This window comes from Oryzias latipes, chromosome 21 (assembly GCF_053564925.1).
Source record: "Oryzias latipes strain Hd-rR chromosome 21, Olatipes_Hd-rR_3.1".
Taxonomy (NCBI): Eukaryota; Metazoa; Chordata; class Actinopteri; order Beloniformes; family Adrianichthyidae; genus Oryzias; species Oryzias latipes.
The window spans coordinates 2,690,001-2,704,454 of record NC_136257.1 but is presented as its reverse complement, the minus strand read 5'-3'; the positions used below and the strand labels follow the sequence as shown (position 1 = coordinate 2,704,454).

Sequence of the window (14,454 nt, the reverse complement as noted above, 5' to 3'; positions counted from 1 at the left end):
GTATGGATTTGAACTCACGACCTCCCAGTCACAGGACAGACTAGAGAGATGCTCAGCGCTTCTAGAGGAAATTTTCTTCCACAAAAGCGATTTGACCTGCGCGCGCGGCTACAGCGACGGGTCTGTCTTCGACGGTTGCCTAAAGTCGAGCTAATCTGGTAAAAATATAGTCGATATATTTGTCTTTGACCTGCTTCTCATTTTTTTAAACCGTGCAGTATAAATACTGAAGTTTTCTGGACAAAAACTTCGGTTCACTAAACCAATTGCAGCAGATACCTTTAGTTATTTCGCCATCCACCTTGTGAATGTTCGCCTGCGCCCGCCATGATGGAAAAGTCCTGTGCTTTTTGAACGTTGTATTTTTATTTATTTGTTTTTCCCAAAACATCTGTTTAGCTTTGAATACTGTCTCGATTCTAGTCATAAGGCATGTTTATTTGATCACATGGAAATAAATACAATTTTACTTAAGATTGTTTATTGTAGTCCTTTTCACTAGCTTTGTAATGATACCTCCCTTTCTTGATTCGGACAAAGAATAAGAAAGTTATGACAATTTAAACCCTCTCATCCTTGTTTTGGGTCACAAAAATTCTACAACTTTGCTGTTTATTAGGGGGGGGGGAGAGACAGAATTTGCACATTTAAAGTGGCATAACTTTCTCATTCTTTGACAACTTCAGCTGAGCTCATTGTTCAGTCCTGCCGGTAGATGGCGCATCCAGACTGATGGCAGTCTAAAGTATTTCTACAGGCCCGAACAGCCCGCCAGGGGCCCGCTGGGGGTGAGGGCCTCCCATTGGAATGCGAGGTGTCAAATGACCCACGTCACGTGAACGCAACCCGGACTGGAACGTGTAATCACTGCTGTGGAAATGAGAGATTTGGGACTTTTTATCCTTAACTCGAGTTAAATAGTTCCACCAGAACAAAGTCCATGCGAGTTTGGTTCTGAAGATCTTTCTCACAAAAAGAAGACAAACAGCAGGACTAATGCTGGAGTCTGAGCAGAACCGACCCCAGGCGGAACCAGCTCCGGGTCCCGGACCGGAGCAGAGAGGCGCCCCGCCGAACCCCAGAGCGGTCTGCCCCGCGTGTCGGCGTCTGTTCCGGGACCCCCGGATCCTCCCCTGTCTGCACTCCTTCTGCTCCGACTGCATCGCCGGCCTCGAGCCCTTCTCGGTGACCCGCCCGGACACCACCGCGGACCGTGTGACGGTGCTGTGTCCGGACTGCGACTCCGAGGTGGACCTCCCTCCGTCCGGACCGGGCGGGCTGAGCCCCGACCACCTGGCGCTGGACGAGGTCTTCCTGGAAGCTCTGGTGTCCGGCGGCCCGCTGGGCTGCGACCTCTGCGGCGAAGGGAGCTCGGTGAGCCGCTGCGAGGCGTGCAGCGTCGGCCTGTGCGAGTTCTGCTCGGAGGCCCACAGGTGAGTCTGCAGAACCAGAACCGAGCCTCTTCATGGTGACGTCATAAATCCTTTTATATAGAATTTGTTCTTCATTTGTTTACCGCCAAAACTTTGTCGTTCAGAAGACTGAACAAAAACTTACCGCCCCCCACCACCATCACCTGAGTCCCCCCCCCCTCATTCATGTGTCTGGGCTCTGACTCCCCCTCCCTTCCCCTCTCTGCTGTTCCTACGCCAGTGGCGGATCTACACTGACTAACTCCCCGGGGGGGTATCCCCCCTCCCCCCCGCACACACACAATTTGAGGACACCCTTTTCTTTTCCCTATTTTAATTTGACCATTTTACACAGAAATACACACAGAGGAACCACATCCCAAACATTTACTGAACACACTGAAGCTAAACTTTTAGAACTATTAAACCTTTAAAACTTAACTGTTGCTCTCCATGAAAAATATTCTGTCAAAATTATACAAATATGAAGATGCTGCAGAACAAAACAAACACAGCCTGGAAATATTAATAACTAGAAATAACATTCTGTTGTCTTTGCTCTTTTGTCATTTTTTAGAACTGGACTCCTGCATCATTTTTAGCAATAAGTTCATTTCTTGGTGTGTGTCTTTGTGAAACAAATCAGAGATTTGATTTTTTTTTTAAAACCTGTTATTGTAAATATCATTTTCAGGTCATATGAAACATTTTCCTAATTTCTAACCAACAGTAGAAATTCTCCAAAGAACCTTAAAACATTCATAAACAAATAATCTTTTGTTTATTTATGATCTCATAAAGTGCAGCTGTTTTACTGCATTTCCTGTTGTCTTTATGTCAATTAGGTAAATATTTTTTAAATTTTGGACATGAGGCATCTGATTGGTCAGTTTATAGCTCAAATTGCTCACAACAGAAAATATATCATGAATAAAATTTAGTATTATCAAGAATACGTTAAAAAAGTATCGGAACAAGAATTATGATTCTGACCAATAGAATGACAGAGTAACAGCTGTTTATTTCTCTATAGACGTCTATGGATTTTGCCTTTTTGAGACCAGCAGGTACTTACTGTTTGGAACACCAGGGGGGAGGGGTCACTCAGTCCAGTTCAACCTTAATGCAAGATTTTCAGCAAAATTGGCCAGGGGTCGCGCGGTGGTAGTTCTAATTGGGCGTCAGTAGTCGTATTTTTGCCATAGGTCACCCGGCGGCAGCCGAGGTTTGAAGAAAAAGTTCAAACTGAATGACTGTATGACCCTCCTGCCCCCATGTTGCCCCCCCTTGGCCAATATTGAATTATTTTTGTGGTGCATCATCATCATCATCATCATCATCATCATCATCATGCAGGACAGTCTGTTTAACGTTGTGACTTGTTCCTGCAGTTTAGACCCTTGAGGTTATTGTAATACCTATTTTCATTATTCTTGCCTTTAATATTAGATGTTAGGTAGAAAACTAAACTGTTTTATATTTTCAAATGCAAATAATTCTGCTTTAAACTCTAATGATTTTGTTATTTAAATATTTGTAGAATCTCCTGGAGTTAATGTATTTTTCTACCTAACCTAAGGGGGCGTTTCTCTAAGGTGGGTCACAGCAGCGTCCGTCTGCCCTCTCCTTTGTCTGCAGGCGTCAGAAGCGAACGGCGTCTCACTGTCTCGTTGGCCTGGAGGAGCTGAGGACTCGTGGTCGTCTGTGCCGCCCCGTTCTCTGCAGCCTCCACGCGGGACAGGAACTGGGCCTCTTCTGTCAGCCCTGCGACCTGCCGGTCTGCGTGGAGTGTGCCGCCACACTGCACCGGGACCACCGCTGTTGCCCCACACGCGATGTCATCGATCGTCATGGCGACCGCATCCGAGAGCTGGTCAGCAGAATCCTGAGGCCCCGCCTGGAGGGCCTGGAAGAGTCGCTGCAGAAGGTTTGGACCAAAGATCTAATGTCCTCAACAAGCTTTTCAGAGTCTTTGGCCTTTCAGTCTCCTGAAGGTGAATTCTGCTGCAGGTGGAAAACTGTCAGGAGGCCGTACAGGCCCGTGTGGAGGCAACAGCCAATGAGATTAGAGCATTTGCATGTGGCTACGCTAGTGCTGTGGAAGCCCACTGCTTGTCCCTGCTGCGCCACCTGGAGGAGATCCGTGTCCAGCGCAGGTACGACCGGCCCACCATGACCTTCAGATTCTGGTCTGAGTTTTTGTTTCTTCTTTCAGCTTCTTTTTGCCAAATGTTTGAAAAATGTTAGGACTTTTTTATGAAGCAATTACCGTCATCAGTGGCCTGCTGTTGCATAGCAACCAAAGTTTAAGGACAAAGCACTTAAATGACTGACGGTTGGAAAGTAGAACATTTACTGGATTATTTATTCTATTATCACAAATGAGCTGAAGGTCCAAATAAACTTAGAGTTGCCTCTATGATTTCATTATTTTGTGTCATGATGGGGACACACAGATACAGAAACAAGCTGCTTGCCACATCTTTTAAATAAAACAGAATTACATTTAAAAAGCTGCATGAGGGAGTATTGTTTTCAAAAGTAGGGTATATTTTTTCTAGAACGACACATTAATATGAGGCCAGAACAGTCGTAACAGGTTAATAAACTTTAAATTGGCGTTAAAAATATTTGTGTCTTTCTGTTAATAGAAGCACATCTCCATTTTTGATGTCCTGTGGTATGATGCTCTGCTCTAGCAGCCGGTTTAGCTCGTGGTGGTTTGCAGCGCTTTCCGTCCGTGAAACCAGGGTTCAAATCCGGCTGCTCCCTGTTCCCTTCTCTGCTTCTGTGCCGGTCCCAAGCCCGGATAAATTGAGAGGGTTGCATCAGGAAGGGCATCCGGCGTAAAACATTGCCAAGTTAACCGTGCGACTCGTCCTCGAATGAGAGGTTGTTTCGCTGTGGCGACCCCTGATGGGAAAAGAGAAAGAGGAAGATGATGCTCTGCTCTAAAGTTAAACAGCAGTGAGGGAATGAACAGAAACCTGCAGGAGTGTGTTTTTCCAAAACTGAAATAAAAGAACGCACTGAGCCCCAATAGTTCTAAAACGCAAATTTCTTTAAATTCTTGCACAAAATAGTGAGCACAGGAAGAATATTTACTAACACAGGCTAACGGTTTTGTCTGCAAACATGTAAAGACAAAGCACAACCAGAGGAAGCTGGATGATTTACATAATTTCTTGTATTTGTAAATTTAGGAAAGTTTTTTGTCTTTTTGCACAGGAAACTAATGGAATAGATTACTAACTTGTGTATAAAAGGTAAAAGAAAACCTTCTGGGACTGTGGAGGTTTTGAAGAACAATCTAGAGAAGAGAAAAACATGATGATCTCCATATAGATGTGTACATTACTCTGTGTGACATAAAGAAGGTTGTTCAAACAGAAAACAGGCGTCTCACTGTCGTCTTTCACTCGTCTTCAGGAACCACCTCCACCTGCAGAGGGCGCAGCTGCAGCAGGCACTGGCGGATGTCCGCGGCGCCGTGGAGTTCTCGGAGCGGCTCCTAGGCTGCGGGTCGGACGCAGAGATCCTCAGCGCCAAAGGAGTGACGCTCAGGAGACTCAGCAGCCTGGCAGACAGGAGTCACAACGGCCTGCCTGCAGCTGTCGCCCCCGACGACGGCAGCAGCATCTGTTTTCTGCCCCGGGAACCGGCTGGGGAGGTGGAGGGCTACCCGGTGGTGGGTGTGGTCAGCGCTAAGACGGTGGATGTCAGCAGCTGCACGGTTGAAGGAACAGGTGAAAAACTGACAGAGAAAAATGTTTGAATGGTTTGGTTTTTCACATTCGACTGTTTTAATGCTTTACAGAAAAAATGAAGCTTCTTTTCTTCAATGAGTAACTTTAGAAGTGTCTATAAAGGATTAAATGACATCAAATACTGTCATATATTTTCAAACAGGAAGTTCATTGTTTGTTGACACAGTGTGTCTTTGCAGCAAAAGAAAATAATTTCTTACTTTCTCATCATCTTTTGGTCTATTTTTTAACTTTTAAATATTTTTCAAACTACAACAAGCTTGTTTAAAGTCCTCACCCATTCTTGGGAGAGTCTGTCAATCAAACGTTGAGGTGGGGGCCATCAGGCACCAGAGGCTTTTATTATTGCATCTGATTGATAGACCTGGGGGTTGTAACTCTGCGTTTCATGCAAACTTTCACTTCCGTGTTGAAGCACGTTTGGAAAACAAGTGTTGAGAGCTGAGCCTGTTCAGAGGAAAGATTTTGTTACTCAAACATGTCAGTTTCTTTTCATTTTGTGTGAAACAGGTTGACTTTACTACAGTAAACCGACTTAGGTTTTATATCATATTGGGGCGTGGCCTTTTTAAAAACCACTGAATCTGTTTGTCAGTGCCTCCAAACAAAAACATCCGACAAACTAAAGATGGAATATTTGGGTGAAGCTCTTGAGTTGTGTGGAAGACTACGTCACCTGCTGTGGGACTGAGGGTTAAAATGGCCCCGTCTACTGTATGACCTCTAAGCCCCCCCCCCCCTGGTTGCAGGTCTGTGGCAGGCCAGGGAGGGCGAGCAAGGCAGCTTCACCCTGGTGTGCCGAGACTCAGCCGGAGAGCGGATGGCTCGAGGTGGAGAGCATGTCGTCATCAGCATAGTCCACAAGGAGAAGAAAGGCTGGTGAGTGACAGGCAGCAAGATCAAAAGAAGCTGCCAATGTGCCCTGAAGCAAGGCACTGAGGGTTTTTCTGACCCTAAAAACACTTTTCACTGAGGGCCACATCAGCATAGTGTCTGTCCTCAAAAGGCCAGATATAACTTATACATGTAACTAAATGTAATGAAATATAAATGTAACTACAGTACTCCTTGATGTTAAATAACTCATTATTTATTTATTAAAACTTTTTAAAGTGACAATTACAGTTTTATAGAAAACATATGTTTGCTTGTTACTTTAGCATAAATCCTTTTACATTTTGTCCGCTTATTAAAACCCACATAACTCCATTAATGAAGGATCAAAGTCACTGTCCAAGTGAATAAAGAAAAAAAACATAAAACCGAGCTAGGAAGAACATGAATTATAGTGTAACATTTTGTCTGCATAAAGACATAAGACCTGCAAACATCGAATAATTACAGCAGCTAAACATAAATGTAATCAACTAAAGAAAATTTTTATTTTAAGAAATGTAAACTTTTCTGCTCTCGCGGGCCTCATAAAGTGACATGGCGGGCCACATTTGGCCCCCGGGCCTTGAGTTTGACACATGTGGGTCAGAATAACCATTCTTGCTCTGATAGATTTTTTTAACAGGTTCATAATAATCCTAATTTTTCATATGTTTTTTCTGTAGTGGAAGTTATTCAACTGACCAATCAAATGCCTCAAATGCTCACGTCCAACGTTTGAAATGTTTGACAGATTTTTTAGAGGCTGCTTTCAATAAGCTCGCTCCTGATTGGTGAGACTGGTTGCCATGGAGATGTTGAAATCTACTAAAATGTAAAAGCAGAGTCCACGTTGGACTGGATTATTTACCGTCATACCAGACAAGTACAGACCGTTCTGCTTCTGCTCCAGATCTTGTTCTGTCGCCTGGATTTAGTTTATAGTTGGTGACGATAATGAATCAATGAACATAAATATTTCTGTTCTAATTCAGCTCCATGGCAGCGACTGTGACAGACAACAAAGATGGAACGTACCAAGTTTCGTTCCGGCCTGAGAAGGCGGGGGCTTACTCTGTGTGGGTTTGTGTCAAAGCCCAGCATGTCAAGGTAAAGGAAGCTGGGTTCACGTGAGGTCAAAACAGCCGTTCCACCCATGAACCTCTGGTGCTACACGCTGGGTTCTCACAGGGTTCTCCGTTCGTTCTGGACGTGAGGAGGAGGTTCCGGCAGCACAGCGGGACGTTTCACTGCTGCTCCTTCTGCTCCAGCGGGGGCGCCAAAGAGGCTCGCTGTGGATGTCCAGGCTCCATGCCGGGTGAGAGCAGACAACACAACGGAGCCTGATAGCTGCAGCTCTCACTGCTCCTCACAGCAGCAGGGCAGAAATGCATCATGGGAGGGATCCGGCTGTTTTTGCCAGACTTCCTCTCAAAACTTTCCAATAAATCCACTTTTTGTCCTTAATCTCCCTTCACAGCTCTTGTAAGACCTCCAGGATGAGGGGGTGTTTGTGACGTTCTTGTGGAACGTTTCCACTATTTTCTTCCCTTTAGGACCATGAAGCTCAGCAGACGCATCAACAGCAGATTTTTCAGAGAAATCTGGCAGATAGACGCATCACATGTGACACAGAAACAGCTCAAACCGTCAGTGGGGGCAGCAGACGCGTTTACCGCATGGGGGCAAGTCTACAGTGGCCCAGAAGGGTCAGAGCACAAAATAACACAGTACAATTCGTCACAACACTAAAAACATTAACTCAGAACACTGTAACTCAAAACACAACAAAATAAGTTAACACTAAGTGTTGTGTTGTGAGATATTCTGTTGTGTTGGGAGTTAACTTTTTTGTGTTGTGACCCTTCTGGGCCACCGTAGAAAAGTCTTATGGTCTTCAGGCTGTAAAAACCTTTACTAAACTCTCAAAGACCAAACCTTTCTAGAAAATCCGTTCAGATTTATAGAATGAAAGCAAAGATCTGCTTGTGGTAGAAGATTTATGTAATTTATCAATCTGAACGGGACACACAGTACAGAGTTTGATTGATAACGACCACAGCCAATCAGGATGCAGAACACAGAGAACCTTATGCAGAACGATGCTAGAAACGATCTGTGAGACCGCAAAGATAAACCGTGACACGTTGAGGGAACACTGAACATCATGTAAACATGTTCCATGCTTGTGTGTCTTACAAATGACATTTGTCTAAATATCTTCATTGCTTTGCACTGAGCGTGAAGTAACTGTGGAAAATATTTGTAGTTGGTGAACACAGTTGTCAATAGAACAGGATCCATCATATGCTGGATTTTATAAAAAGGCTCTAGAATGTCCTTCTTCCTCCATGTCGTCTGCTGCAGCATCACAGCGTCTCATATTAATATCAACAGAAACGACACACACATGCTGTTTTGAGACTTTTTGTGGTGAAACATTTGTGTTGCAGCACTTTTTCACAATGCGCCGTTCCTTTCCTGTGTTCTTGCAGGGGGGTTCAAGGGCTGCGGCCACAGCCATAAGGGGCACCCCGGGAAGCCCCACTGGTCTTGCTGTGGCAGCACCGTGGAGAAGTCTGAGTGTTTGCCCCAGTCCGTGCTGGATGCAGTTTCTCCCGGCGGTCACCTCCAAACCGCGGAGCTGTGATGGGAAAGGTTACCACACTGTGGGTGGGCGGGGCTTATCCTGGAAGGGTCAAACAGAGGAGCTGAGGACTCTCCGTGTCCCTCAAACATGCTAGCATGTCTTTCTGCAGTGGTGGCAGGAACCTTCTGTGTTTACATGTCCTCTGGTGCATGCTGGGAAAAGGGTTTTTGGTTGATGCTGTTGGCGAATGACAGGAGGTCCCAAACTTAAAGTCTCCATTGATGAGTTTTGAAGGTTCGCTGGGAGTCCTGACGATGGACCTGTGGGGGAAAGAGAGCAGCAGGAGCAAAAGGAAGGCAGAGGAGAATGCCTTCATCTTCATCAGCTGACCCTCCTCACCCTCAGAGGCTCCTGGGGGGTATTCCAGAAAGCAGGTTATGCTAGCTCCCACAGTAAGTTTGAGGCTAAAACTGGACAGCCCTGAAATTAATCACCACCGCCAATGTTAGCTTAGGGTTGTGAGGGGCTGTAAGGTAGCAGGAGAGAGTGTAAACAAAGGGATTATGGGAAATGGGGGCAGGCTTACTCTGCGCCATAAGTCTCCACAACTCAGGTGAATTTTTAATGAACTCCTGCTGCTCTGCAGAAACTATGTCTTAAAAAAAACAACACATACATTTTGCCAAAAAAATGACATCATAATTAAAGACAACTGGAAACACTTAGAAAATGGGTCCAACAATCATCGTAGTGGGACTTTAAAAGCATTTGGACACCAAGTTCACCACTTTTTTGATGCTAAATAAAACGTTCCTAAAGGAAAAACCTGACAGCTCATCAAAACTCTGCAGGACATACTAGGGTACAAAAATACCTGCTGATCCACGGATACTGGATCCAGGACCGTTACCAACAGGAGGCCTGCAAAGAAACCATAACAGGGAATAGGAGGAAAAGTGAACCACTGAGACTGGAACAATGGACAGACATGGAGGAGATCTGTTCTATGGAGACAGTTCACTTGTGGTTGAAAACTGAAAAAGTTCAACTCCAATGGAGGAAATGGAAGCAAACACATGCAGCTCAGAACTTAAATGTTTGTTGTACCCCACTTGTTGAACTTTGTTTGGTTGTTATTGTTTTTGTGTATTTTTTTACTTGACTGTGGTATCTTATTTTATATGTTTGTATTTTAGAAGAGCAAAATGTAAAATAAAGTTTTTCAATCTGGATGAGTTATTATAAATAAATAAAAATAAATTTCTTTCACATGAAAAATCCTTCAAACGCAATGCATTGTGGTCTATATTTACCCATTGATGCAGAGACTTCTGGGGCCCTTGGTTTTGGATTTAGACAGCTCTAGAAAATGGTGAACTATGTAGTGAGTAGTAATGAAAGAATCTGGAAAACCTCAATGTTGTTGAGCTCAATCCTTTCAGAATAAAAGACCGGGTCACAAAGACTTTAACAAAAAAAGTGTCATGTGACACAAAGCATCATGGGATTTTCCTTCATTTTGTGTTACTGTAAATTTTTTTAGAAATTGTGATATTTGACAGCTCTCATCCATTTCATTAACTACAGGACAGATCCTCTGCTCCCAAAAACAAGATGCTGAAAACTCTATGAATTTTTATTGATCTGTATTTATAGTTTTTTCATGTTTCAATCTTTGCTACTGTGGGCATAATAAACTGGTTTTCTGGATAATCCTGTCTGCTGCACCGTTTCTTCAAACTTCCTTTTTAAAATGCACTTTTGGAAAAATGAGCACCTTCTTGTAGGATTTTTCGGGGACCTTTGGCAGAGCAGTGGCCCTTTTCATCTGCCCGGTAACAGCACAGCCCCAAAGGTCGTGTCAGCTTCCTCACAGAACACAAGCATGTTTCTCAGAAGTGTTGAGCCTCTGGTGCAAACCTGCAGCTCAGCCTTCTGATGTCAGAGATGTGAAGGTTTTACTCTGGAATCTCTGGATCCAAGTTTTTACAGACATGTCGTCAAGTTTCCTCTATACTTTAGTAAAAGCATCATTTTTGTACACAAAAATAAAAACCTTTTTTCCTATCTGTTCCTGTCCACTTTTATTCTGAAAGCTAGAATGAGCACTTCCTGTGACCTGAAGTACTGACCTTGGATGTGACAACACTTAAAACCTTCCTTCAAACTAAAACAGAGGGTTAAAGTTGTAAAACGATCTGGAAAATGTTTGTAAAGGACAGAAATGCAGATAACATTCTAAACTAAAAATGATTTCAATGTGTTTTTGTCTGCATGCTGGACTTGGACTGATCTGAAGGTCACATGACGTTTGCAGCATCTGACTGTAGAAAGTCAGAGACCTCTTTGACCTTCAGCATCCGTGACCCCTCTCCATCAGTTTAGGGGTCGACCACATGGAGGCTGAGCTGCTGTTGTTCCCAAACTCTGATAGAGCTGACAGCTGACTGTGGAGGATTTAGGACATTTCACCTCTGGATTTGATGTACAGGGGGTTCCTATGACAGTTCCACGCTGGAAATCACTGAGAGCGGAACATTCTGTCACACATGTCTGTAGAATAAGAACACCCAGGTGAGTCCCTGTGCTGCAGCTGTGGAGCGGCACAGCAAAAGGATTTATTCTGCACATTTTCCTGAAGACAATCATTCATTTTTCAATCAATTTTATTCCAGATGTTCGACATCATTTGACCTTAAATTCCACCAGTTCTTCAGTTCATTTTGCAGAGTTGACTTTTTTACCTTCCTCCAAACAGGAGGCGGGTCTTCTGGACCCAGAGTTCAGAACTCAGCCATCCCTGAAAACCACAGAACTGAACCCAAAACAGGCTTCTTTTTAAAGGGAGGAAAGGAGGACATACAGCTTCAGCTGCACACAGAGGGGTCAAAGGTGACAGCGGTATGTGAATGGAATGATTTACACCACATTCAAACACTCATCATCAGCAAAGAGGGAAAAAACAAAGAGCCAAGCAGCAGAAAACCTTTTTGTGCAGGACTGACCCACATTCAGAGGCCTGGAGCTGCATCCACCTTCCTGCAGAGCCTCAGCCTGCAGCATGTGGCCCCCGACCCGCCTCTGTTCTCGTCAGGAGAGACGTTCAGGAAGAAGGAACAGAGGCCTAACAGGGGGCAGCCAATCTGCTCTGTTTGATACGTGCTGCAGTTTAATGAAGGTGGGAATTTGTTATTTAGCTTTTCCCAACCGCAGAGATGTGACCACAGCTCCATCTCCTTCCAGGCTTAAAGTCATTATTGTTCACCTGGAGCTGAGGTTGCTGGTTCAATGACGGTACTGACGGAGGGAAGCAGCGGATGTGAAATGATGACGGCAAACGTGGAGACGGTCACCTCCTGATGAAGACCTGAGGAATCATCCCAGATTAGGGATTAGCAGACAGAAGGGTGGGTGAACCTGGAGATGAAAATGCAGGGAGGGAGGGGGAGATGAGACGAACAGAACAGAGACAGAGGAGGGGGGTGCAGGTCAGAGGCAGAAAGAAAAACTAATGACTTCAAATATGCTCACAAAAAAACTTGGAATTACAAAAAGTAAACATGCTAACAGAAGTGATGAGAGACACTGAAACAGCTGGGGGGGGGGGGGGGGGGGGTTTGAAACCTGGGGTCATAAGAACTGAGAAACGGAACTACAGACTTGAATATATGGAAATCAAGCTGAAGGCTAATCCTCATCAAACCAACAGCAACGGAACCAAAAAAAGAGAAACATGTGGAAGAAAAATAAATCAAAGATTTGTAAATCAAATCCAAAATGGGGTCAAATATCTGACACACAGTGTCCATCAGAGCCAGAGGTCAGAGGGAATCTGCTGCTGCCCCCTTCAGGCAGGTTTGTTCCTCTCTCAGCATCTGACGTCTGGCTTTGTCCCTCTTTGAAGATTTGACTGTGAAGCTTCTCTGCTGAGTGTTGTTTCCTCAAAGAGACTGACAGAGTGCTTTGTTATTTGTGGGTTTGAACTGCAGTCTGGTGATCCATCTCTGTGATCAAAGAAGCACTGAAACAAAGGACACCCTGCCTGGATTCTCTGCCTGTAGTTCCTGGAAGTCTGCTCAGCTCTCTGGATGTCTGTGGGAAGCAAAACTTGAAGAGGTCTGTCTCTGCAATGATGGTGCTGGAAGCTGCCTCTCATTCCCTTACGGGACGTTGTCCTGTAAATCAGAGACTGAGACTGTGGTGAAACCCGGACCAGCTGATGAACCCACTCAGCAGAACCCTGTGACCGACTTTATCGCTGCAATCTATTATTGACCCGATTGGCTGTCAGAGCGCCACACCTGTGTTTGTGGGCCGACGGACTGCCTGCTGAGCTGCAGCAGCAGGAGCTCGCAGCAAACACAAAGGAAACATCTTCCTGCTTCAGACAATGAAGCTGTGAAATGACTGCAGGATGGAGAGGGGGGCAGCCTTCTGAGGCGTCTGTCAGGATCTACACGTCCTTAAAAAACTCTGTAGGTTGGCACTCGAAAGACAAAAAGAAAACAGCAAAACCAAGAAAAAGAAGTCATGGGGATGAACCAGGACGCCAATGTCCTCCTGAAGATGTGCCAGCTGTGAGTCCTGCTCAAGAGGAGCTGATGGGAGCTTCATGTCCAAAGTGGGAAAGTGTATGCCCCCCTGACCTGACATGGGTAAAAAAAAAATAATTTGTTTCCACAAAATAATAATTTGTTTGTTCTCATGAAATAATATTTCACTCCCACAAAATACTTAGTGATCGTGGTCCTGCGACAGACAGAGGGACCTTATTTGTTTCTCATGCTGGAATCCGGGCAGCTGGCCGGCTGAAGGATGAATCAATGAAATAATGAATGAAAAAGTGTATCTGAAGAATTGGGATTTCATTTTTCTGCCTCAGAAGACCCCCACCCCCATGGTTCCTCAGCTGTGTTGTGCAGTATGAATGGGCACACCTAGCTGAGGGTGAGGCGTTGAGGGTGTACCTCGCCTTTGCCCAGCAGGAGCTGGGTTAGGATACAACAATCCCACGACCCCGAGAGGGATTCAGCAGATACAGACGATGGTTGGAAGACAGTTTGACATCTGATGTTCTGTTAAGCTTTAAAGCAACAAATCAATTCTTTAAGTGACCAAAGGTGTGCCTCAGGGCTCTAATCTGGTGCAACTTCTTTGTTATTTACGTTTATTTTCATTGTGTAACTACTTCACACCGTTGCAGAAAATCCAGTTCAAATGAAATCTAATCAAATAAAACTTTATTTATTGAAAAGAAAGAAAAAGCGCTTCTCATGCCTTGTGTAAATCAAAGTGCGTTAACATTTAGAAGAAAAATCTTACACAATATTATAATTAAAAACCCAACTTCCCCCCCCCCCCCCCCCCCCCTGTTAACACATATGAAACATGACCCCACACACAATGAATACTTATAAAAGTAACTTCTAAAAGAAACTCCTTAATGACCCCGGCATCTCAACGCCAGTTTTCTTAATAAAATATATATACTGTGTCACATTAATCATATAATGTTGTGATTTCATGTTTGGTTGAATTCCAGTGAGCTGGATGATTCAACCACATTTTCATGCTCCCACATTTTCCAATAACTGTCTTGCTTTCACTCCTCCAGTTTTCTGTTAGATGAACTTGCAGTTATGTGTTTCGTTAAAGTGGTCACCGTCTATTCTACCTAAAACACGAATAGGGGTTAAGAGCTCTCAGACGCAGCACCGCGGAACTAATCCTGACCAGCTGTATTATAGCGAGTCTTCTGAGGGTTTGAGGTTCAGCCAGGTTTGTGGGCCGGACCTAAACAACACCGAAGGAC

General features: G+C 44.5%; 1 protein-coding gene across 1 annotated transcript; it reads left to right on the top strand.

Annotated features, from left to right (window-relative positions):
• The first annotated feature begins 387 nt into the window (after positions 1–387).
• trim45 (tripartite motif containing 45) lies at positions 388–10,355 on the top strand. The gene is made up of 8 exons (XM_023951030.2): positions 388–1,433; positions 3,051–3,339; positions 3,423–3,568; positions 4,842–5,158; positions 5,929–6,058; positions 7,048–7,162; positions 7,244–7,370; positions 8,548–10,355. The coding sequence occupies exons 1-8, from the start codon at positions 997–999 to the stop codon at positions 8,700–8,702; spliced, it is 1,716 nt and encodes a 571-aa protein (XP_023806798.1). The 5' UTR covers positions 388–996; the 3' UTR covers positions 8,703–10,355.
• Positions 10,356–14,454: the final 4,099 nt, after the last annotated feature.

What these genes read in the sequence shown, in the direction of transcription:
- trim45 (XM_023951030.2), top strand. Translation starts at nt 997, where the DNA reads ATGCTGGAGTCTGAGCAGAACCGACCCCAGGCGGAACCAGCTCCGGGT. An exon ending in GAGATCCGTGTCCAGCGCAG is followed by an intron (nt 3,569 to 4,841) that starts GTACGACCGGCC and finishes ACTCGTCTTCAG; the next exon opens with GAACCACCTCCACCTGCAGA. An exon ending in CTGCACGGTTGAAGGAACAG is followed by an intron (nt 5,159 to 5,928) that starts GTGAAAAACTGA and finishes CCCTGGTTGCAG; the next exon opens with GTCTGTGGCAGGCCAGGGAG.